The sequence below is a fragment of the Molothrus ater genome, chromosome 3 (genome assembly GCF_012460135.2).
Source record: "Molothrus ater isolate BHLD 08-10-18 breed brown headed cowbird chromosome 3, BPBGC_Mater_1.1, whole genome shotgun sequence".
In the NCBI taxonomy this organism is placed as follows: Eukaryota; Metazoa; Chordata; class Aves; order Passeriformes; family Icteridae; genus Molothrus; species Molothrus ater.
In genome coordinates this window covers 43306539-43332822 of record NC_050480.2, presented here as the reverse complement: position 1 = coordinate 43332822, position 26284 = coordinate 43306539, and the positions used below count along the sequence as shown (strand labels likewise).

At 39.8% G+C, this 26284-nt stretch overlaps 1 protein-coding gene across 1 annotated transcript in view; it reads left to right on the top strand.

The window, feature by feature from the left end:
* PCNX2 (pecanex 2) overlaps positions 1-26284 on the top strand; it is a 151371-nt gene that overhangs the window by 1517 nt on the left and 123570 nt on the right. The window contains 7 exon segments of the mRNA XM_054514349.1: positions 4734-4939; positions 7363-7477; positions 9770-9806; positions 10658-11947; positions 20671-20818; positions 20987-21132; positions 22313-22406. Coding sequence (XP_054370324.1) covers positions 4734-4939; positions 7363-7477; positions 9770-9806; positions 10658-11947; positions 20671-20818; positions 20987-21132; positions 22313-22406 — 2036 coding nt within the window.

Sequence of the window (26284 nt, the reverse complement as noted above, 5' to 3'; positions counted from 1 at the left end):
CCTTGATAAGAGTAAAGTGTTTATTATGATGGCTGCCTGACAGTAATTATGTTCTTACACATTTTCTTGTTTTCAAGTGGATTGTTTCTAAGGCTTTGTAAACTTTATGCAAGACATCTATTCTTGCCACTTAGAAACTTGAACCTGCTTTTTAGAGAAAGGTTTTTTCTGGTTTATAAGAAATTTTGTTTACAAGATTCAGTAATGTTTGGGGTGATATTTATGTTACATACTTGACACCAATATTTTGGATTCAGCTAAAGCAGTCAGTGATGTTTCTTGAAATGGCAAAATGAAAACAGATCAGAGTACTACTTTTGAAATTTTTCCTTTGCTTGGGATAGTCTTTTGTTGAAGTCAGGAAGTCTCTCTGAAACAGTGTGATTTGAATCAAATGGCAAAACTCATCCATCTGTTTTTAGTTTTTTCACAGTGGCTCGGCAGAGGCGTGCTGATGGTAGCATTGAGAAGCTTAAAGTATCAAGTTGTTTCTGTTGTGTGGATTGAGAATTTCTTTCTCTAGCTTATTCAGCATAGCTTACTTCAGTACTAAGGATTCCTTTATTAGCTTTTCCTGCCCCTGAAAATGCAGCTCTGTGTTTCCATGTTACTTTATTTTTTTAATAATTTAAACATTAAACATGTACATTGGATATTTCGAGCATCATTGCTGTTCAAATCAACTTTCAAAATTATAATGAGATCTCTTCTGTGCCATATCAACTTTCATAATATGTTAAGAATTAAAGTTATCTTATTTCACCAAACAGTTGAGGATCCCTAGGTGTTTTGCACATGAAAATAGTGATAACTCTTTAGTATTCAGCCCCCGGGCTGAATTCAGCCCCAGTGAAACACCAGTGACCCAGAGATGCAACTTTGGGAAATACTGTGCTATAGCTTATTTTACAAGCTACAAGAGAACGTGTGTTGTGTTTGGGTGACTCCCCAGAACAACCTACTCAATGTTTCTCCTGCCTTTTGTTGGACAGGCAGCCCTTGAACTTACAGGGTTGTTGCTTCTCATTGCACTAGATCTTCAAATCATGCTGTGGTAGGAGAAGTACAACATGGCAGTATAAGGGTGTGGGCACATAAATTACTCAGAGGTAAACTCTGATAAAACAAGCAGTGTGTCAGCTGCTTCCAGTCCCACTTGGCTGCCTTTTACCCCACTCTATCTCTCTAAAAGTTAAGGATACAAATATCTCCACAGCAGAGAGATAGGCTACCCTGTTACGTACTGTATTTATTGTGTGGGAGGACACACTTAGAACTCAGTGTACACCCCTGGAATTTTATTTGCTACCTGCTTTCCCATATTATATTTTATGTGATGGACATCTCTTAGTATTGATTCACCTTAATTAAGAGATAAACATGGATCTTTGGCCCCAGTGTCATATCTCCCACGCATATCTCTGATGGTAGTGGCTGACTGAACATTTGTTTGGTAGTGGTCCCTCATTTGTGTTCTGTAGCACACGGAGACAGTGAGGCCCAGGTGCAGCACTGCCTTGCTCTAGATGCCTCAGGAGCTCAAGCAGTGGCTGGGATGCATCAGGGTCTAAGCACCCTTTATCATTCAATTGACAAGGTGTGATATTTTGTTCAAAGGTTACATACCTTCATGTGCGTATCTCAGTCACCTCCACCTTTGTGCTAGTCAAATAATGCCAGTAGACACATGACGGAGAATGTAGCTGTTCTTCTGAGAGCAATCTCTGGGCAGGCAGAAGCCCCAAGCAAAGGTGCTCCTTAGGTGGTGATGTCAACCCTGTTGCATTTGCAGCAGTAAGTTGGGCCACATTTGGGGCACACCAGCCCACATTTCTGGCTGTGACCCCACGCTATTCTGGTGCAGGGTACAACAACAGAAGCTACTGGAGAACAAAAAGTACATTATGGTAGAGTTTTTAATGAGATGAAAGAATGAAGAAAACTAGGGCTACAGCTTCCATAGAAACCTGTGGGAAGTCATGAAGCCCGCTTTCTAATGAATTTGTATTTGTGGATTTTTTTCATAGCTTCTAATAAGATGTCAACTCAATTGAAGCTTTTCCTGTCACTGGGGTGGCATCAAAAGGTCAGAGAACTGTGTGGGCTCCTCTCATTAATGGAGGAGGTGTGCTGCTGTGACCTTGCCCAGTGGGGTGTATTCTCTTAAAGTTTGCTGAATAACTTTTTAATTCTTTGGCTACCTTTCAACTGAGGGGATGGAGGGGAGATGATGAATACAGAGACACACAGTGTGATTATAAAACCTCATTTTCATAGAAAACCAGGCTAATTATAACTATAGTGCATCAAAAGTGACTCTATCATCTAATTCCTCAGTGGTCTGTAACTTAGTTTCCTCCTTAGCATGGATTTGATAGTTTTCACCTGTCTGACCCTGGGAACACCAACTGCAGTCATATGACACTGGTTCCTTATGCAAGAGGCCTGATTCAGAGAATGGAGGGCTTTCCATTACCATCTTTCTCCTAATTCCTCGTGTGGACAGAGAGCAACCTGCTGGCTTGTATACGCAGCCTGCCCCAAGATTCAGAGTATTAAAGATGCACAAGATGCCTTTGGTGTCTTGGTGTGGTGAGCACACTAAAACACAGCGTGTCTCAGACAGATGGGCACAGGGACCACGGCCTGGCTCAGGGCACAGCTCTGGTAGGTCTGGTCACAAGGCAGGGATGAGCACATGCTGCACTCAGCATTTGCTAAAACTGGCCCTGTTTTCCACTCAAAAATCTAGGAGCTTCATTTGAGTCTCTCTTGTGGCGTGCTCTCTGCACGCACAGGCTGTGCTACTGGAAATCTATTTTTGTTGTGTCCTCTTGACATTATTCATATAATATTTATTAAGCTTTATGAATGTCACCTATAAAGCACTTCTTTTCTTAGTGGGCCATTCTGAGTTGTTATTTAATAATGAGTGGTTGATCTGTGCCTTTTAGTGTATAGTTGAAGAGATTCCTTGGAAGGTGAACAAATCTCTCTTAAACAGTCATTACAGATAATTGGCTGCTGCTCTTTGTGAAACCAAACAATTTCGTTCTCGTTTTGTAAAAACATTAGTCATAAACCACAAATTCTTTAACCTCAAGTTCTTCAATCTCATCTACTAAGCCTTATACCCTGAGAACATGACCTTGCAAATGGATCCTCTCCTGGCCTGAGTTCTAAATAACTGAAGGGTGTGCTGGGAGTTGGTATTTACACAGTACCATAAGTACTCTTACCAGACTTAAGCCTCAACTTGTAGAAAGTCATGTCTGTCTATTAGGGATCATTGGTAGTACGTATGTCCTAAATAGCTCCTCCACTATTGTGAAACAGATTCTTTGTATCTGAATCAGAATAGTCATTAAAAAGGATTCACCTGAAAATTTTCATGTGTGCATCTTGATGGTATGAAGTCCCAGTGAGCCAAAAGCAGCATCAGAATTGCATCCCACTTGCTTGTCACAACACCGAAATGATTCAACATATTAATTTCAACATCAAGATAAATGTGGTGACTTGTTCTAAAGATGAAATAAGCGTGCCTTCCCTTCCCTTTATCTGTGTGGTCGGTGTGATTTATTTATGAATTTGAAAAAATGATTGATTTAGTATCAAAGTAAAGACCATTCTTAAAAATTACCTTCAGCAGACTTTATCAAGTCCTGAGTATTGAAAACCTTTTTTGTTTTTGTGTGTTGCTTGGGGTTTTTTGTTGTTGTTCTTGTGTGAGAATGTAGTAAATCTCTGTTTAAATAAAACCCCTGAAACTTTAAGAGAGATTAAATTCACTGTGAGACTGCAGCTGTGTAATAACAATACATAAACATGTTCCATGACTATAATGGTAAAGACTTTGGTACTTCAATTATAACTGCAACTGTCCATTGCTATGATTTGCCCTTTAATGTAAGGAAGTATTTGTATATAAAAAAATTGTTAGTCTGTCATGTCTGTGAAAGAACTTTACAGACTTTATAGTTGAACTGTAATTAATTTTAATGACGAAGAGCTGCGGTGCTCATCACAGATCATCAAACAGATCACAGACAGCTGCAAATTAACAATTATGTACTTTAGAAAAAGAATTCAAAGAAGTTGTGTCATAGTTTAACCCTAGCTGGCAACTAAGCACCACATAGCCAATCCCTCGCTCCTTGAATGTCAGCCGGGACAGGATGCCTCTCTAACTGTGTTTTTATTCATTTGTTTTGACTAGTCCTGATTAATTATTTAAAATTCCTCAGTGGTTAAGGTATTTGGGAACGTGTTGTGAGGCATTAGAAAATGGACATCAAACGACAGTGTTCTGCTATTGAGTCATAACTGACATATTGAGTAAGATGACAGAATTTTTCTAAAGGTTTTGTGTTTGTAGATAACTAATGTTTCATTTTGTGTCTGTATTTTTATGAATTCATAGTTTAGGAAAGGCTGCAGCTGCATTAACATGGGATTGCATGTTATTTTTTGTATTTTTAAAATACAAAGTATATTTTGTATTTTTAAAAGCTTTATAGTGTTTGTCAATTGTGAGATTTTGCCGATTTTGATAACAAATATTATCCACAGCTAATAAAAAGAATAGATCTTGTGAAATGGTTTGAAACTTGAAGAAACCCTTAAACCTTTTCTGGGAGCAGAACTCAATACATATATTGTATTTAAAAGTTTTAACAGTATTTTCTCAAAGGAAACCGTTATCATTGTGTCCTCATTATTTCTCTCTGTAGGCTTTTCCAGCAAATGCAGTGACAGTTTTTGTGTACTGCAGCTCGGTGACAGTTTTCTTCACGGTAATAAAGGTGATCAGCTACCGTTTACACCTTATGTTTGATAAAGGCGAAGTTATTCAACAAAAGCTCTCAAGAAAAAATGGAAGGCAATGTAAAGATACAGAGGTTCAAAAAGGAGAAGCAGTTGAGTCCTCAAATTGTAGGTAAGGTTTTCCTTGCATCGTTGGCACATTATGTAAAATGGGTGAGTTTGCACCATGGTCCTGCACAGCAGAAATGTCTGTTGAAAGCAAGAAGTTAAGTACAACATGGCAGTATAAGGGTGTGGGCACATAAATTACTTAGAGGTGTATAAAGAATGACACTCTCAAAAACTTGCTTAGTGCTTTTCAGCTAGGTAGCTGAAATGTTCTTGTGGTGCAGCAGGCAGAGCTGCACCTGATTCAGAGGATGGGCAGCAGCTGGGCACGTGAAGGTGGTAGAGGAGATATGTACTGGATGTGCTAACAGATCCTGAAGAAAACCTGGCAGAAGTTTTCTGGGGAAGCCTTAAAATGCTTGCTCCTACCTGCTGGGAAGTGGCAGGCACCTGTTGGTAAAGAAAATGCTTTAATGTCATGGCTTTGGAAGACAAGGCGACCTCATGTTGCCTTTGTGTGCTTTTAGTAAATTCCCTCTCAGATCACACCTAGATGCATAAGTTGCTTTTCCCCCTTATGTTTTATTGTGATAATTATGATGCTTCTGTGGTCCTGTTCATGAGGAAAGCTAGTACTGCTTTTATTTCTCAGGGGCATTTGGTAGGGGCAGTTGTAGCTTCTCTACTGAGAAGCCAAGTACTATTAGTCTTTGCATAGAATTAATAGGGCTGCTTCTAGGCTGTGCTGGTATTGAAAGTAAAAACAGTAGTGAGATGAAGACTAGTACTGACATTTTCCAGATTTGTGTATTGGTAGAATGTTCTGCTATACACTCTTCAGAATAAATAAATAAACCCTTCCTGCTGGTTTTTCAAGCTTGAGTCATACAAACAAATGAAGCTGGCAAGTGGCTTTCAGTGATAGCAAGTGTTATGACAGATGTGAAAAATGCTGAAATAAGGTACATTTAAAAGAGACAGAAGCATAGAAATGTCCAAAGCAAGCTTAAATTGAGTAGCTTTGTTAAAACTACCGGTCAGGCTTCAACAGAGAGCAGTGTATAAAAGAGCTTAGGGTAGTTTTTGGATGCATTTGCAGGTGCTACTGCTAGCTCTGCGCCAGCTAAGTAGTATCAAGATAGTTTGTGTTCCTCTGTGCTTCTGCTCTTCTGTGTCTTTACACATGCACATCTGTGCTACACTCCTGGCAGTGATGTTTCTGGGACAGTCAAGGTCTGCCTGCATTGAGACTCTTCTAAGAAATGCCTCTGTGTGTCACTACCCATACAACATTTTTATTTTAGATGGGGTTATGCCTTTCAGGCTGTTTTGGCTGAGAAGTAAAGGTAGAATAACTTAAAAGTTGCATGCTAAATCATGTGACTGTTTCTCCCAGGTTGATTTGTGTATGCAGAACAATCCATTAATTAGTACTTGCTCAGAAAATAATGATCTTAATATTATTTTGACTGGATGGATGACAGAATTTTTTAAACAGACCTTTATAGTTGGCAGGTTGGCTGAGCAGTTTTTGAAGCCAGTTAACTAAAAAAAAATATTGTGGAAAGAGACCACCCAGATAAATAATGTTATACAACTATGAAATTTTAAAAATAAATGATAGAAAAGCCCAACCTCATGCTTTTCAACATTTCACTGTGGTGTTTTTCTGCCTTTTTTTTTTTTTGGTGTTTTTTTGTTAAACTGAATTTCTGTTTGATATACTGAGAAAGAGAATATTTTTAGGTTATTGATAGTAAACTTTGTCTGAAAATACCTGCTTTTATCCATGGAAAAGCTAGTAGAACATATGTGTAAAAGGAGTTAGTGGATAGTTTAGTGTATCCACAAAGGAACTGATCTATAAATTGCCTTAGAATACGTGAAATTAGTAATGGCTGTATATTTACTTTGCCCAGACCAGAGCAAAAATTTTATATTTTGGTCTAATGATTCTATTAGTGCTCTCTGTGTTGCATTTCAAGTAGGCTATGGGAGGTTTCCAGATAAACAGGCAATTAGATGAGGCTTACATACTCCAGGACTTAAAAAGCAAAAATTGTGAAAGGAGTAGCTTTTGATTGTCATATGTCTAAGGGAAAGCCCTAGATTGCTTTTTGTGCCAATAAATCTGTTTGTGTGTCAGGCAGGCTGAATGGCATTATGTATGCATAGGGAGGTTGAAGAGATGTCATTTTATTTCTCATAGCTCCGCTTCTGAAGACACCATAATCATTTTACATTGAGGGGTTTTTATTCTTTAAGTTTTATCAAGTTGTCTTGGTGAGGAAGGAAGTGCAGAAAGATGTTACAGTATTTTTTTACAGCCCTGTGCTTTTATCATTGGAGGGGAGAGAAGTGCTCTTACTTCATTGTGCTGTGCTACTTCTTCCCATTGTGTTCTTATTCGTGAGCTACTTCCCAGAGCTCGCTGTGATGCCCTGTGGTGATAAGTATTGCTTTATCTTTTGTGTGCTTCCCCTTCAGCAATAACTCGGGGGATCCCGCCGCCGGTGAGAGCAGCCCAAACGGCTCTACCCAGACAATTCCTGACAGTTCCAGAGTGCAGGCCCCGCACTCGCAGGACTCCCCTGGAGCCACGGTCAGTATGTGCACTCCTCCAGCAGTCCACAGCTCACCACACTTGGTTTTGTGTTGCCAGGTGCTCATTGCTTGTAACACAGGCCTGCTCCAAGCAGGAAGGGTCATTCCCTTGGAATGGATCTACTGGGTATGCCACTGCTGTCTGTCAGCCTTGTCCTAAAGGTTTGGCTTTGCAGAGCTGAAACTGTCATACATAATGCTGCACTTCTTAGGAGGGCTCTCTCTGCTCCACAGATAGCAAGTGGCCTTTGTAAATCTTGCCAAGAGCAACTAGCTTTTTGGGGCTGCTTTGAGAGGAGGGAGAGGCTAATGCAGTCAGCATTATTTTGTTGCCTCTGAAGAGATTTGCTCCTGGACCATTAATAATTTGGTTTTGTATAACTAGACTTATGCTTATAAAATGAACCAAAAACATCTCTTCAGCTTTTAAATTCCTTTAAATCTAGGGGATATCTAGAGGAGGTTAAAAGTACCTATATGTGCACTCAACGCCAATGGCTGTGCTTAATAAATCAAACGTATATGAAGTGATGAAAGTAATGTGTGTAAATGTTATTAAAGAAAAAAATAGGAAACACTCATGATAAGTTGAAGAAATTTTCAAAAAATTAAGAAACAGAATAACACTGTCTGTGTAATCTTAAGCTACTCCCCTTGCATATTGTGATAACATCTTTAATTATGTGATACCATGCTATTTTTTTCTACAGGACTCCTGCCTCAGTCAGTGCAGAGGATGGTTAGTGATTTCTGAATAAGTGGCTATTTGATACTTCATTCTGTCTTCATATTCCTCCACACCCACCCTTTATCCCTATTTACTACAAATTATTTAAATCCTGATCTGAATCAGAACTATTTCTTCATTTCCTGGAGTGTTTTTACCTTTTTGTAGCATCTGTGTGATTCAGAGACATTAATAGTTCTTTTTGCTGGGCTTTTTTTTTTATGAGGTAAAATATTTTTCACCTTGTTTCTGTCCTACTCTCCAGTATTCTGGTATTTGTCCATTCTGCAAACCTATGCCTTCCCGGGATCTCATCCTGGTCTCCCACTTCCAAACATGTAGGTTGGGTCTTGTCAAACCAAGTCTCCTATTCTTGCTGCCAGGCTATCACCATGAAATTTTAGAAAATAATAATAATTTCCTCTTAGTTTTGGTGCCTGTCAGTCAGAAGAGAGCCACAGTCATTTTTTTCAATGTCTCGTTTCTAATTATGCACTTAGGCTGTTGAATTTAAACTCCTGAAGTATTCCTTATGGAGTGTTGTGTTTAGTTTTGAGCTCCCCAATTAGTTCCCATGCACACTGACCTACTGATGAGAATCCAGCAGAGACAAACAAGGTGATTGAGGAACATGATGTGTGAGGACAGGCAGATGGACTGTTTCAGCCTTTGTAAGGCTAAACTCTTTTGTAACCATACAAGTAGAGCTTACTGCTGTTTTCAGTTTTGTAATAGTAAGTTACACAGCAGGTTGAGCACGCTCTTCTCAGAGGTGCCCAGTGGCAGGATAAGAAACAGTTGCAGCCATGGAAAGCTACAGTTAGATCAAATAATTACATTTAATGTCTTTTTTGTGGAGTTGTTTTGGTTTTTGGTAATTTGTGTGTTGTTTTTTTTTTTTTTCTCCCTACCAAGTGAGTGGTCAAATACTGGAAGAGGTTTTCCAGAGAAGTTGTGAAATCTCCTTCTTTGGAGATTTTCAAAGCTCTGTTGGAGATGACCCTGAGCAACCTGCTCAAACTGTATCTCCTTCAAGTGTGTGTGTATGGCAGAGGGGATTTGGGCTAAATGACCTTCAAAGCTTTCTTGGAATCTAAATGATTCTGTATTAATTTAATGTCTCTGTCCTCTAGTTTTCCATTGAGAAATACTTACCAATGCTAGAGGCCAAACTTTTCATTCTAGTTCTTTGGAAACACACAGCTGGATAAATGGAACAGACAAACACATTCTATTCCTTAATGATTAAAAAAAGTGTATCTGGATTAGGCACTGCAAAAATTTTTTTAAAGAAAATTTTGCTTTTCTTTCCCCTCCCCAAATATCACACACAATTTCAGTGATGCAATTTGGAGCATGACTGTTCTATAACCATCTCCCTCACCCACCCCTTGCATTTTGTGCAAGGTACGTGTTCAAATTTCAGTGATTTTAAGCACCTTACTAATGCTGTAATTAACCTTTGATTAGATAGCTATTGATAGCTACATTGATAGATTTTTTTCCCCAACAGAATTTAATAAATGACCATGTTAATCTTGTGTGTTTCTTTTCATTTTTTAGGACCTGCCAACACGGGAAACGATTGAAGATCTTAGAGGTATTTTAAAGGCTTTATAAGTCCCCTAGGCTGTTGTTTAATCATTGCTTGGCACAAAAAATTATGGCACAGAGGACTCCATGGCAGGTTCTGCTGTGCCTCCTGTTAGGATCTGAGTTGAAGAGCTAGAACTAAATTTCAAGGGTATTCTAACAGACTAAGCTTTCTCAACAGTCAGCCAAGCTGTTTGGGATGCAACCCTTCGAGGGCTGTGCAAATATCTCTCCCCATTTTGATACAGGGAGATAAAAGAGCCTTGCCCCACATTCTTAGGAAGCTCTGAGCTCTGTAAAGCATTAAACTAGGAAGTTAACACTTGTATTGCATCCTTGAACATGTGGCTGTAAACTTCTGTTGTGATTATCAACCTTTAGCTGTGTTGTATATTCCAGCACACCTTACTTTGCCTACACTTCCATCTCACTTGAGATGTCTTAATATTTTAAATCTTGTTTTGTTTTTGTTAAGGCTTATCCTGTGTGACCATTTAGGAATTGCAGAAAGTGATGTAGCAAACCTGCAGCATTGGCTTACTCTTTCCTTCACCTCTCCCTAAGTGGGGATAGTTCTCTAAAACATTTTGATTTTGAAACTAGCTGTTTCTTCAGCTATTTTGACTATTTGGACATGCTGCTATGCTTGTCCTGACTTGGATGGAGTCTATCTTGCTTTTGTAGTATTTCATATGTAGCTACCAAAAAAAAACCCTTGTTGCTTTAGAGCTGTTTTAATCAGCTGCATCATCTGTGCTTCCTTTGCTCTGCTCTGGATCAGGTTTTATTGGTTAAAGATCATACTTTATTAATGCTTAGTGTTCATGTGAGACCTAATGCCCAAATGCTTTTTTTTAGGTGTTATGGTACTAGAAGATCAGGCTACACCACCAGTTTCATCTACCTCACCCTGTATCAAAGCAGATATATTACCTGTTTCTACAACCTCCGGTTCAGGTGCCACCACATCAGCAATAGCAACAAAACCAGCTGCTATGGAAACATTTCCTGGTGATGGAATAAATGAAAAAGGATTGAATGGACAGCCTTGTGGCCACCATGGATCCCAAGATATTCTTGTGGACAGAGACATAGCTAAAAACTTCTCCAATATTTCTTCATCACAAGGTGATATTTTAAGGACTGGAGTTTCTTCAGAGCCATGGGACAGTGAAAATTCAGTTATTTCAGACCATTTAAGTAATCCTAAAAGCTACAAAAGAGAGAAATTGCCAGATGGATCACCACAGACAGGTTTTACCAATAACTGCCCACAGTGCAATGCTATTGCAACCAAAGAGCATGAGCAGATGGAAAGCTCTTGCAATGCTGGTAATAGCCATGAGGACCTTGATTGCTCAGACAGTGAGACTGCTCTTGCAGTTGTGGACAATTCTCTTCCTGGAGACCAGCTGTGTGAGCCCATTAAAATTGTCATCACAATGAGTACTACACCAAACACTACCCTTAGTGACCTACCAGGCTCTGTCCACTTACAGGCCCTGGAAAGTGAGAGAACAAGCTCAGCCCTTGACTCTGGAGTAGTTAGAGCAGGCTGGTCAAGTCAGCAAACTAATGAACAGCTCAGAATCCCTGTTATCACGTTTGACCTGTCTGATGACAGTAAAGCTAAGCCTTGCTCAGAAGTTAGTGAAAGTGACAGAACTCCAGAAATGTTGAGGGCAGAGCTGTCGTCCAACCAATGCTCTGGCTATGAATCGGGTGATGCAGTAAAGGAGCTCAGCAACCCAGCAAATACACCTCTAGAAACTAACACTTGTTCAGATCCAAATCAGGAGAATGCTTTGGAAAATGTCCAGGCTGTGGATTTAAGTTCTAAGGAAGACTTGCATAACCTAGACCCGCAGTCCTGCAGAACTGCTCATGAAAAGAGGCACATGCGGGTGTTGAGTGTAGACAGTGGGACAGATGTGCTTTTAAGTAAGAATTTTGCGGAGGTATCTGACAAAGAAAAGACCTTACCAACCTCTAAATCAGATCTAGAAGCTAAAGAAGGTCAGATGCCCAACGAATCTAACTTTCTAGAATTTGTCTCCCTCTTGGAATCCATTAATACCTCAAAGATGAAGACATCTAATCAATCCACTGTCAAAATGGAGACAACAAAGGAAAATGGACTTGTTGGAGGTATTATGCGCGGATTACAATTCTTTTGGAATAAAGATGTTGTGAAGAGTTTGATTACTTAGAGCAGCTTAGCTGGATATCTGCAGTAAGGCAAATTCCCAGAGGGAGACTGGTTTTGCTAATAGGGCCAGGGTAGGGCTGGACTTGGTGGGAACAAAGTGGTTTAGTGAAAGTGTGTGATAGTGTCAGCTGTGGTTTTAAAATATTTTTATCTTCTTGAAGAAAACTGTTTTTCTTCCTCTAGGAAACTAGTGATAAGCTTAGTAGGTATCCATTATTTATTTAGTATTTTGTACTAAAATAGTGTGCCTGGATTGTTGGAATACCAGAAGTATGCAAAAATATGTATAGCTATAGCATTACAGCCTGCCCTTGCACATCTTACCAGGTGCATGTTGAGGAGTTGTCTGTGTGCCTCTAAGTATGAAAGCTGGAATTGTCACTGGAGATGGTTCAACTTTTAGCTAACACATGTGTGCACACATACATATATTTCTAAATTTCCTGAATGGTTGTGGGTTGGGTTAATTTAAAAAAAAAATGGTAAGAGTTCTCAATGGGGAAGAGTTTTGATTTTCAGTTGCTTAAAGTTAAAATATTTGCATTTTAAGGATGAAAGTTTGGTGGCTGTTTTCAGTGAAAGCCCTCAGTGTTTTAATTAAAAATAGTATATTGCCATGCAAGTTTCCATTTAATCAAGAGCACATTTGTTTAAAACAAAATCAATCAGCTAATTAAAAAACCTATATGCAGTACAATTTATAGCTCTTGTATAGAAATTTCTGGTTTTAATCAGCATTGTCATTGCTGTCACTGGATTCTGTGACCCTTTTCCATTGGGAAGGACTGTTTTTAGTGCCTCTAGCAGCCCTCCAGCAAAATTAGTAGGGCCATGTAATGAGGATGTGAGATAGATACAGTGCAGTGCAGGCAGATGCAATCTCGGGGTACTTCCCCAAGTGATCAGCACAATCAGTTTAGAAGATCTGAGTCAAAATGAAATAAGGCAACTTGTATCTTTCCTTTCTTCAAAATGTTTGGTTTACCTTAGATCCTATAACAAACTGTTTTAGGAAAGCCTAAGAGGATGCAGTCTCAATACTTAGTTTGCATGGAAGGTAAGAAACTTCATGGTACCCTAGAAGAAGAGCTTGGCCCTGCTATTTGTCTGCTCCCTCCTATTCTACCAGCTTGCTCCTGGAAGAACCTTCCATTACATGAAAAATGCCCAACTGACTTAAAAGGTCTTTAAAACTATTGTGAAATGTGTGCTTTTATCTTGTTAAAAAAATAAGTAGATTTATCTTCTCAATGTGTCATTTTCTTTTAGATTCCATTTACCTTTCACTCTTTCTCTAAATCTGCCCTATCCAATGTATTACACCCCCATCTCATTCCATGTTTCACCTGCGTCCATTTTTTCTTCCACTTTTTCTAGTTCTGTCCCTTTCCTCCCTCAATCATCCCTTCTCAGTTTAAGCACTCCCCTCCTGTGCCACCTCCTTATTTCTCTTCCTCTTCTTTCCTTCTATTCTTCCTAGCAATCACACTGTTGCTGGTTTAGGCTTTTCCACTCTGTTGAGCCCACCTAAAGCTGTTGCCTCCCCACAGCTTGCATTCACTTCTCCTGCACTTACCCTCCTCTCAATTCCTTCTGATGAATTCTGAGGAATTGAGAGAAGGGTAAATGCAGAAGAAGTGAATTTTGTTTTCCTAGACTTGCCGCCTCTCTTCTGGTGTATCTTACCCATCTCTCCCGCCTTCTCAAGCTGTTTATTCTTCACTGCAGTTTCTGTCCTTCTCTATCAAGTTTATCAGCCTGCCCTGCTGGCTCCAGTCTGTGCTCTGGTTGCCCAAGACAAGTGCTGAGCAAGCCCTGCTTGTCACCTGAGCCTGCTGAGCCCTGCTGGATTCCTGGGGTGCAGTCACCTACCTGCACAACAGCACACAGCAACGCGAGGGTTGCAGCAAGCAGATTGGGATTTTTTTTTTCCTCTGATCCTCAGCCATAACAAGGAATGTTTACCCAGTAATTGTACTTCTGAGTGATGTGACTTAGCTTGGAAAGAGAATTTTAGAGGTAAATTTAAATGAAAATTAAAAAAGAAAATGCAGCTAATCTAGAAAGGCCTTTCAGACAAGTACCCTCAGATAATATGAACAGGCAAGGTTGCTGCATGAAAGAAAGCAATAAGTGATCTGAATAAGTCAGACTCAGATTCCACAGTGAAAACAAAACCCAAACCTCAACCCCAAAACTTATTAATGTTTGTGTAGTTATTGTGCTTTAGATCTGGTGAACAAGATTCTTATACAAGATAACGAGGGAACAGAAGAATTCTGCTCTTCCCTCATACCAAGCTCTCATTTAGCAACTTGAACTGAATTTCAAAGAATCACAGAATGTTTTTGTTTGGAAGAAACCTTAAACATCATCCAGTTCCAAACCCTTGCCATGGACAGCGATACCTTCCAGTAGGCCAGGATGCTCAAAGCCCCATCCAACCTGGCCTTGAACATTTCTAGGAATGGGACATCCACAGCTAGTCTGGGCAACTTGTTTTGGTGCCTCACCACCCTCACAGTAAAAAAATTTCTTCCTAATATCTATTCTAAGTCTTCCTATTTCTATTTTCTGAAGTCCGTACTTCTGTGAGATAGTGAAGTTGAGCTGCATACCTGTGTAATTAAGTGTCTCTGTTTGCAGTGTGGGCTCAGCAAGTGTCATCCAGAAACAGAAGAGGGACTGGAAAGGAGGTGCCCTGCATGAGCAGGGGTGGCAGCTGTGGATTCTGCATCTTGAACTGGTGCTGTGGGAAAAAGGAGATTCAATCTGAACTCCATGAGCTTGGGAGAGGTAGTTCAAAGGCAGTTATTTTTAAGAGCAAGTAGGCTTTGTTTTCCAGCCTAGTCAGAACGTGCTGTTTGTTAAAATAAATTACTGTCATTACTGGGAGCTTCCCCTTTGCAAGACTGAATTTTAGGAATGAGAAAGCCTTTAATATGTTTACAGCCTTGCCATTGCAAATATGCTTTAATAATATAGTATCTTGGAACAGATCTGAATAAACATTATTCCCACATTAGCGGGGTTATTAAGAAAAGTGTGTGTGTGTAAGAATACAGAGTCAAGCTATGCACCAGTTGTTTTGAGGGAGGAGGTTGGTTCTGTTTGGTTTTTGTTCTTTTAACCTTGCACACTGTCTAATTGGCAAAAGTTAGCAATAGATGTCTGGTCCAAATGAGCATGAAATGCACCCCAGAAAGATTTTTATTAGGCGATGTGAAAAACTTGGCAAATTCCTGGAAAGCTGGATATTCAGAGCGGTGCGAAAGAAAGCTGATATTTTGCATAATTTGTGGAAGGTGGGGAAATGTGCTCATCAGAACTGTCTGGCAAGTGAGTGAATGTCATGGATGGGTCTTTGTTATGGGTGGTCCCTCACAGAACTTGGGTGTTCTGTGGAAATAGAAGAGTTACCATCCTGACCACATAAGCCTTTGCCAGTAGACAGCTTGGTAAAATGCAGTACGAGAAAATGAAAGCCTTTCTTTACACTTCTAAGGGTGCCAGATTTAACCTGTTAAAATACAGGATATAAAAGCTCTAAGAGCTGTTCTATAGCCACTCCACCTCTTCTAGATTGTGAGAAAATACCACTGACACTGTTGCTAAAACTGACTTTCAGACCAGAGTCCTTTCAGTTTTGAATCATACTTATACCACCCACATGATGAAAGTGTGTTGTAGGGCAACTGCAAAATTTTTTCAGTCTTTGAGAGGTGTAAGAAAACCTGGGTTTATTGGCTGCTTTGGGTCCCTCTGATGTGTCCTGAACCAAGTAAGAGCAGTTGTGCATCAGACTTAGGGCAAAACCTCCTGTAGGTCCCCTTTGGCACAGCTGACTTGTAATCTAGGACAGGCAGTATTATCACCCAGGGAGCAAAGCCTGCTGTGGGAGTGGTGGGGACTGGCGCAGGAGAAACTAAACCAGGGCTGCATGGCCCGAATTTAGATGTTTTGCAGGCTCTTTTTAGAAAAGGTACTCATCATTCTGGGCAGTGCACAAACCACAACCTCGAGTGAGTTGTTCTGGATCCCAAGCAATTACCCTTCTCCTATAAAAAACTAAACCATACTCCTGGGTATTTTTAGACTTTTTTTTTTTCTCTTTGCATGTGGGAATGAGGACTGTCACATGCCATGTAGTTAGGAGGAAGAGGGATCTTGTGCATTGAGTCACTGGTGCGGTTGACAGTCGAGGTGGGAAGTGACAGCAGGTGATTTTGCTGGCAGGTGGGTGGCACCTAGGAAATAAAGCCCTGCCTGGTGCTAGCTCATCTATTGGAGCAGTTGTGTATCACCCCTGACTCTTGTTCCAGAGAGGGGCCACATGGCTTCTGATGCACATCTTTGGATGTGGAGGAACTGGTATGCAGAGCTCTGAATCTGATGCTCAATGTCTAAGGCTTGACAGGTTAAAATTTTAAAATTTCAGTCTTTAAGTTAAAGTAGTAGTATGTATGATGCCAGTCTGACATCTGCAGAAAAACAAAAAGGTTATTTCAGAGGTCTGTGTTCTGATGTAATTGGTGGGTGTTGTGATTAGGCCACTAAATCCTAGCTCTGCTGCTGACACAGGAGATTGTTTCAAGCAAGTCACTTCCTTTAGCAGGTACAATGCCTATTGCTAGTTTTTCCTGTTGCTTCAGGATTAATGTGGCAATCCTCATTAATGGATAATGCCATGTGCTGCTTCAGTGTCCATGCTGGACTCTTGTAGCAATTATTGGACGGTGTGGTATTCCCTGGGCACTCCTGTTGTTTGGTGGATGACCAGCTTAAATGGCAGTTTTTTCTTTTAATGTATTTATGGCATAATAGGCAAATTTGGGTTGAGAAGAAAGTGCATAAGCTAGATGTGTCTACTAAAGTAGTTGGTGAAGAACGGATTAGGGATGTTCTTAGGATTTATAATCCACATATATGAATGGCACAGTTCACAGCTTGTAGAACTTTGGTTTCATGCTGGTACTAACAAAAGCATAGAGCGATTTGAAATCATTTATTTGTGGCTGAACAGGCAGTGAATGTATTTGAAAGTGAAAATTTCTCTTTCAGAGCATAATGTTGTTGAAGGAAGTGGATTCTGTAGCAAAGCAATTAATGAGCAGAAGAGAGACAGGCTTAATTAGCTTAATTCTGCTTGCCCAGGTTTCAAAGCAGATGGTGTTTGAAATTATGACAGCAGTGGCATTTTGTTTTACAGGAGTGAGCTATGAAGGTTGGGATAGGGATATGTAAGTAAAAGATGAGGAAGAAGGTTTGGAAGACTCCAGTAAGGGGCCACAAGTAGTAAAAATGTTTTGGAGGAAAGTTACAGAGTAATAAAATTTAATTCTAATTACCTAATACTAAGGCAACTTTAAGGCTGAGATACACTGATAGTTGGTTGTTGTGATTACTGTATCACAGAATTAAAGAATGGTTTAGGTTGGAAGGGACCTTAATAAATATCATCTAGTTCCAACACCTCCCACCCCTCTCCTTGGGCAGGGATGCCTTTCCCTAGACCAGGTTGCTCAGAGCCCCATCCAACCTGGCCTTGAACACTTCCAGGAATGAGGCATCTGTAACTTCTCAGGGCAAGCTGTACCAGTTCCTCACCACCCTCACAGTGAAGAATTCCTTTCAAATATCCAATCTAAACCAGCCCTCTTCCAGGTGAAAGACATTCCTCCTTGTTCTATCATTGCCCACTCTTGTAAAAAGTCCCTCTTCAGATTTTTTGTGGTCTCTCTTCAGGTACTGAAAGACTGCAATAAGGTCTGCCTGGAGCTTTCTCTAGGCTGAAATCTCAGCCAACTCTCCCACCCTTTCCTTGCAGGAGAGAGGTTCCATCCCTCTGATCATCTCGATGGCCCTCCTCTGGACTCACTGTATTAACATATGCACAAAGGCTGTTTCATTTCAGCTGTAAAATTGTTTACAGCCTCCTCCTAGAGTAGAACAAGGGTTTGTCTGGGATGATCTGGGATACTTAAAATCTGTTCTACAGGTGAAAAACTTACATGGCAAAAGAAAGTATGGTACTGTAACTGCTTTTAAATTAGGAGTTCATTTGTCAGCACTGGGATGGCATACTTGTAAGTAATGTTGATAGGCTGATAAAAGTTGTTAGTGCAGAAAAAATGTTTACTGAAAATATCTTATGTATGGGACCTGTAAGAATTGTTCCTTTTCATAAGTATTTTACCACAGTAACTTAAGCTTGTGTCTTGTGTTCTGTTAAAATATGAAAATGGTGTACAGACCAAAACTTGGCTGTTTATGCAGGACTCTTCTGAGTCACCCTGCCACAAGACTGATTTGGCCATGAGTCCTGATAGCTACACCTCACATGTCTGAGTCATGTGGCATATAATTTCCAGATAAATTATGTGGTTATTGCAGAGCCTAGGTCTGATCTTGATACTACTGTGAGCCCACCTGGGCATGAGCTGGAGACGTGTGGAGCAGAGGATAAGGGTAAATGGCACAGGGAAAAGTGCAGGTACACTGCCATGTTGTCCTCTTTAGTCTGCTCTTGCACTTGGGAAAGGTTTTTCCTGGTGTTTGAGCTTTGCCAGCACAATTTCTGTGCAGGGAGCGTTTGGTGACGTAGAGCCAATTGTGTACTCTGGCAGGGCACTCCTAGTCTAGACATCTCTGTCTTCATTTAAATACTGAAGGTGTAAGTCACCTGGAAGAAGGGGAGTAATAATCTTGAAAACCAGTCACAAAGCCATCATGGCCCACTTTTCCAGTGCTGGAAGTCCTCATCACCATGGTATTGTCTGATTGACATATAAAGCCTGTAGGAAGCAGCATGTTTAGGTTTTTGCTATTAAGACTCTTTACCACAGCAGGAAAAAGAAGTCTGCAAGGCTTGTGGTTTGGAATGGAAAAGAGAGAAGCATATTCTGAAACCACTAGATAATCAGATTTTAAAAAATCTTTTTAATTGTTCCAGCCCTAAAGCTGGTTTTGGGCACTATGGGACCAATTAGGTTATTTAAACCACAGTTTCTGATCTCTATCAATTATTCTTACAGCTTGAACAGCCCAAGCCTTTAGGAAGGTCATTTTGATTAGGTATCTGTGGCTCCATCACCGCCCACAGGTATGGTTACATCATTAAGGGGTGCTTCAGTAATGACAGTTTCTGCTTGAACTGGAGTTTAGATTTTTAACTAGGAGAGGAAAAAATTGTTATCTCTTCCCATAATTGCTTTTTTTTTTTTCCCCAAGATAGAATAAAAGAGACCTGGAAGATTTATTGAATTTTGCCTCCATGCACAACAAAGTATTTTCTATATCAAACTTGTGCTTGTTTCGTTGTATTTATAGCATAGCCTTTAGGGTGTGAGGGGGCTTTGTCCTCTGCATTGAAACTGCTGTAGAGATGCTTTAGCTCATGAAGGTAGGTTTGTTTATAGAAATAATGTATTGGTAGATCAGCTGATGCAGTGTGAGGAAAACAAGACAGATGATCTGAAATGATATGCAAAAGCTTGTTTACTTTTTTCAGTTTTATCAGCTGACCTTATAAAAAGTAAAACATCCGTTATAAGCCTTCTTTCTCTTTAATCCTTAGACCAACATAGATATGACACCACTGTTTCTTGACTGGTGATTCTTACAGGTTAGGATGGTAATTATATTGGTGAGAAATACGGCTTAAGATATGGAATTTTCAGTGGGGCGAAATTTCTGGTTTTTTTTCTTGATCTGAGGTGTTTAAACAGCAGGTATTGCAAGAAGTCTGAGTAAGTAAGTAAATTTCAGTACACTTTGCTTGGTGCAGAAAGCTACAGGATTTACTGAGGCATCTCCAACAAGCACCCCTTTTTTCCATTTAAAGCATTTAATTGCACAACTCCACAAGGTGCTGATGAAATCACTGTCTAGTTGCACTTCAGAACCCTAACAGGTTATTGTTTTGGTTTATAAACAGTTGAAAAATGTTTCACTATTCACCATGAATATATTGTACACATATACATATATGAAAAAAATGACATGCATGTGTAGAGAGGCAATATAAATATAATTGGTACTTAAAGTAGTAGAAATTGGACAAATACTTCATGTGTGTTTTTAAACCTATAGTCCTGTATTTTCCAAGCATAGGATAATCTGCTGTGAAATTGTTTTGCCAGTTTGCCCTTTGTCCTGTAAACTGGTGGTTTCAGGTGTGTGGCCAGTGGGGAAGAGAGATTAGGCAGCTATCTGCTTTCCTGTCCAAGAGCTCTATTTCCTTTGAAGGTGCTGCTTTCCCTTCTTTAAAAGGGGAATGGGCCAGTGCTTCTGCTTGTCCACTGCCAGCATACACAGTTTGGGAAACAATTACAGCCCCCAGGGAAGCAGCCTCTTACCATTCAAGATTAGGAACAGATTGTTTCCCTCTGAAACAATAGGAAGGAAAGCAGAAATTCTCTCTTGTTTGTCCTGTACTTCACACAGTGTGTTCTTGAAACAGCCCATTCATAGAGGTCAGAGTACCTCCTCATCCAGATGTGTGGTTGTATTGTTTTAAGTAATGGTAGTGCTTTCCATAAAACTAGCAAATACTGCAGTATTTTAGATTTTCATTTTTAGATGCTCTTGTTCAGTAGTTAACAACAAAACTCTTGAAAGTCATCTGTGGAGAGTGGCTCCACTTCACTGCCCTGTTTTCCAGATAGCCAGATGACGGAGAGAAAAGAAGAAATGGTGGGAACAGAAAAGCACTGTGAGCAACTTCCTAAACAGGAAAGATCAGATGTACAAAGCCAAGATCGTGCTAGTACTAGTCCGGTGCTACCAGAGTCTGCCAAATTTGCAGCACTGTAAGGCCAGTTTACTTTACAATTTTGTACTTCAAAGATATGATGTAAGCTGTTTTGTTTCACTGAGTAGAAATGACATAAACTTTTAATTAACCTCTCTTTCTTTTTGTTTTATTGAGAACAAGAAAAAAGTTCCTCATAGTAGTTTTGAAACATTTTTGTGTCAAGTTACCAGGGCAGCAGGCAAAGGCAGATAATCTACCGGGTAACTTCTCAGCAAGACAGTTCTGTCTTGCAAGTAATAAGTGGACCTGAGGCGTCTGTGCAAGATGAGCTCTCTGTGGATGCCATGCACGTGTTCATAGATGAAAATGGTGAGTTTATCTAGTTGGGATAATTGCAATGCATGAGGAAATTTCTGAACACTTCAGATGTTCTGGAAGGATATTTCTCTTGTCTGTTACCGGTTGCATGTTTTTCTGTGTGTGTGGAAAAAAAAGGGCTTGATAATTTAAAGTCAGATGAGCAATAACTAGAGTTTTCCAAATCCACCAGTGACCATCACAGACCTGAGCCTTACACAGTGCCTGAAGTTTATCTTCCAAACATCATCCTCAAAAGATGCTGGCTAGGCCAGAAGACAACTTCTGTCCCGTCAGAAGAACTCCTGGTGTTTTCTGCCTGACTAGAAGTTTTGCACTGACCTGGCTGGGCAAAATATGTCTCCTTTCTACAGTTTTGTTCTTCAGCTGGCTCAGACTGACCTCTTGGTGTGGTGGTGCTTGTTGTATTTGGAGTTGTGATCTGCTAGTCCTTTAAAGAAAATTAATGAGTGACTTAGTCTTGCCCCATGCATATAGTGGGGATGCCACTGCTCTGAAGCTGTTCTTGGAGTCTAAAGCTGTAGGATGGGTGTGAGCCCTGTTTGGTGCCCTGTGAGGTACTGGCTCATACCTCTGAAAGACAGCTGTCCCAAAAGCCCTATTTCCTTTAAAGTTACCTTCAAAACCAGCATGGAGTGAGTGCTTATGGTACTGGGCCTGTGACCCTGGAGATACTTTGGTTTTCTGCCTGTTCCTCCTGGCTCTGCTGTGGCCAGAAGGGCAGCAGCTGCCAGTGGGGCAGGTGACACAGCCTCTGGGTCAGCCAGCACCCACCCTTGGCTCTGTGCTCCTCTGCAAACAGGGAGGAGCTGTGGCTGCACTTCTAGCAGAACTTTTTGCTGCTTTGTACCTCCTGACCTCACCTTTGTGAATGGAAAGAGGGAAATCTGATTTCACTTTTTATGGTGAACTTACCTTAATTGATGTGCTTTGTGTTTAATTTGCATGCCTTTTAAATTCTTGCTGTGACTTCTGTGGTTTGATTTTTCACAGGTTTTCAGTTGTTCAAGTGTTAATTTGCTTTCTGAAATCTAAAATGAGCCTAATGCACAGACTGAAAAATATATATTTATAAATGTCCCTGACACAGAATGTGTATTTTGTAAATTTTTTGTGTACACAAATAATTGCATCACTGAACTGACATTTTTTCCCTCTTTATTTTCTAAAGGGGAAATCAGATCCTGCTATTTAAAAGCTGGCTGTCAGAAGGAAGGAAATTTTAGACATCAGCTATCAAATTGTGATTGTATGTCAAATGCTCAGTAAGTAAGCCCTTATTTTTAGAAACTTTGAAAGTTTTCATTGCTGGAAACTATGAAACTGTAGCTGTGAAAGATGCATATGAAGGGGAGTAGTGGTGAATAAATGTGCTAACCTTTTCTAGAGAAGTCAAAGCAGAAAAATTTTTTTGCTTTGTGCTAAAACACAGCTTTATAAGAATATATGAAAGAAACAGTTTCAAGTGAAAATTGGAACTATGCACTTGGCTTTATTTATTTTCTGGGAATAGCTGAAGTCAAGTGTAGCTATTATAAGTGAAATTGTAAACAAAGTAAGTGGGACTGTTCTATCAACATTGTCTTGTTTGCTTCACATACCTGTTGCATTCTTTACAGATTTTTAGTGCTGTCTGTATCAGTCATTGACCTGTGGATTCTAGCTGCAGAGCCTTTCTCCTTGCATTAAATCTCTAATGATAAATTGCTCTTCCAAACAATTTTCTTTTTTTTTTGAAAGTTCTTTTTGGAGTGATCCATGTAAATCCTGTATTTATTACTGTGGTTTCCACACTCTTTGATGTGATTGGTTGTTTGCATATCTGTAAGAAGAATTGTAGCTATTCATAAGTATTTTAATGAAATAATCTTGGGTTTTATACTGTTTTACAGCATTTGGAGAAGTTGAGTGAGGGAGTAAGAATGGTCTTTTTTAAATAAAAAATATTGTTCTTCAAGTGTTTGGCTTTCAGTGGAGGCTTTTGAAAAACTTGGGACCATGTTAAAAACAGTGTTAGCATTTTAGATAGAATGCTATTATGAGAGACATGAGAATAATGCTTTTATTTGTCAGGTGGCAAAGAGTAAAAAATAAGAAAAAATCGAATAGTAGAAATGTTCTGTCTTTAGCAAAATAGCCCCCTGCCCCCATCCTGGTGGAGTTCAGTTTTGACCTAAAAATTCAAACATTTTACTTGGGTTCTATTTATTTCTTGCAACTCTCTTTGTTTCACCTTGCAGAGAACACTCTTCTGCTCCCCCTTCATCTAACTGTGAATTTGAATCTGTCCCAAATTCAGAAATAGTTTTCTGTCCCCTGACTTTTTTTTAATCAAAGGAAGGACCATTTTCCTTTCCAAGTAAGACGTCATGCTGAATCTGCCTTTGCTAGATGCTTCTGTAACACCTCTGTCTTGGTTTGCAGACCTTAAGGGATGAGGTTTATTTTTAAGGGATCCACTCAACCATGTTAACAAAGCAAGTTCAGATATTCTTTACAGGCATTTACATGCATGTAATTTCTTAAGATGAGCACGTTTGCTGGAAGTTTCAGAGTAAAGTGATAGTTCAGGGAATGGACCAGATCAGCAAAGAGGAGTGGCTTCCCAGGACTTTCTTTGTGGGAGTCAATGGGAAGCCAGAACACGAGCTTTTCCAAGAAGAGAACAGCATGAAGGAAAGTTCAAAGCAGAAGTTAATATGAAAAATGAGGAAAGGGGACAAGGAAGCTTGAAGTATGCTTGAGCTGGTTTTTGCAGGGGCAGTTTGTAATGTCTAGACCAGAGAGATTAGTGATAGCTGTTTGTTCAGTGGGCAGTTTCTGCCACCTGTGAGTAGCTTGAAGGAAGGAGTTTTTGTTTTTTTCTTCAGGTGTTCAGCATCAAGTAGTTTTGTATTTAGACAATATGGAGCACTTACAGCATATAGAAAATGGAAGAGCAAACCTGCTTTGAGGGACAATGCAGGAATGATGCATCTTCCCCTCTTCCCACCTACAGGCTTGCTCATCAGTTGTGTCAGGTTACTTTCTTTTTTGCTAAAGATAAACCAAATGATCAGTGAAGGAAGGTTATTAGTGAAGAAAAAGGCAAATAGGATAAAATGAAGCATGAGGTGTAATCAATGAGTGCTTCACTTAATCTCTTCTGTGTGTCTGTCTGGAGACAGGACAAAAACTATTCCCTTGAGGGTGGGCCCTCTCTGGTGGAGATTTCATCATAAGAGTAATCCATACCAACAGGAGATGCTGCTGTTATGGAAGGATATTAAAAAAGAGACATGGAAAGCACCTCTGAGATGAACATAACTTATCGACCAGCCCATGAAAAAGTTAACTAAGGAGAAGACAACGATATTGACAGTGCAACTTCATGAGCAATTGAAATGGTGCAGAAACAACCAATAGCTTTAGGCCTGTTGTGTGAATTCAGTAAAAAGACATCCAAATTAGATTTCATGAGTCAAGAGATGTAGGAGAAAATTAATGCCTAGCCAAAAGAGGTGTCATCCTCCTTTCATAGGAGGGGGTGGGTTTTTGGTCTCATGGAGCCCAGATTTCAGAATTTAGAATAAGCACAGAGAGCAATACAAAGGTTTGCAGTAGATGTGTATGAGCTCTTAAAACACTTATCACCAATCATGCTTGCTTTATACTTTTAAGATTAAGCAGCTCCTTAGGGGAAAATGTCAAACTGAGTTGAGCAAGTGGAATAACCACGTGGCTTTGAATGGACTGTATCCTGATGTGCTTCTTTATGAGGAAAATTGACTCAGGACAGAGGATGACAAGAGGCCTCTTGCCCTGTGGGTGTTGGTGGGAGAGGCAGCAGACCTGTTGCTGGTGTGCAGGAGCTGTGATGCTTCTGGGATGCTGCAGTTGTGGAAGGGGAAGGAATTTTGACTGGAGAGGGTATGAACTGTGGCTGGTTTGCTAAGAGTAAAGTAATTTCCTTATGAATTGGCTATAGGTAACTATCTTTTAACAGTGTTCTGCAAAACTGAAGGTGATGTTTAAATATTACTCAAAAAAAGTTCTTAGAGAGACAAACTCATTAGCATTTTATGGTCTTCAATTCAAATTCTAACTCTATTTCTGTCTATTGAGTCCTGCTATTGTCTTCTCCATTTGTAGGCTTAAGCATTTGACATCAGATTATTAGGAACTGAAATTAAAGTAGTATTCCTATGGCCCATAAACATTTTATCTTCTTGTCATAGCATCTAAAATTAATTTCTCACAAATAATTCAAAATCTTAACAATGTCGCTGTCACAGAAGTGAGGACGTGTTACAGTTTTATTTTTCTTTTTTGCTTTTGTGTGCTCCTGCTTTTCATTTGCTTAGGAAGGGGTGCATAGACACATTACAATGTGCCAGAGAAAGCAGATGTCCAAATCCGAAGGAGTCTGTGATTTCTTCCTTCAGACACTCCTTGACATTTCAGGCAATACTGTTAAAGGGAATAGACTTTGTCTTGTCATGTCTTTCTGGTTCTGCAGTGTTGTGAGATGATCTTTGGAGTATTCTCCAGTTTATCATTATTAATATATATTCCATCATTTTCTACTTCTTGTCTTTGTGTGTTTTTGGTTCTTTAGCTTAATTGTTGGTTTTTTCAACTATAGTAGTTGTTCCTAATATTACCTGTACCTGCAGTCCTTGTCCTAGGAAATCTACAGAGCTTCTTAAATGTTGTCATCTAATTGCAAAGCTCCCATACCTTCTCGGTGATTTCTCATGTGCAGCTCCTCACAGCTCTGACTCCTTTATTGTACAGCCAACAAACTCCAACTCTCCCCTCACCCAGCTAACCCACTCTTTTGTAGCACTCCTCTTCTTACTGGACACAGCTGTGGCCTATTAAGGGCAGGCCTGTTCCTAATCTTTGGTGATTGGTACAGCTGCAACTCCTCAGGTGTGAGACTACCTTCTGCACTATCTTTATTTTCTTACATTCTATCCCTCCACACTTAAATGTAGTATAAATACTTTCTTATTAATAATTCCCAAAATTATCCCTTAATTCTCTTAAAGGTTACTGAAAATTAGAATTTTTTCAGATTGTTTTTGTGCTTGGTTCTTGCCAAATTGTCTCTCACTTGTCTAGCAGTACAGCTTTTAAAATATTTGAAGATGTAGCCAAG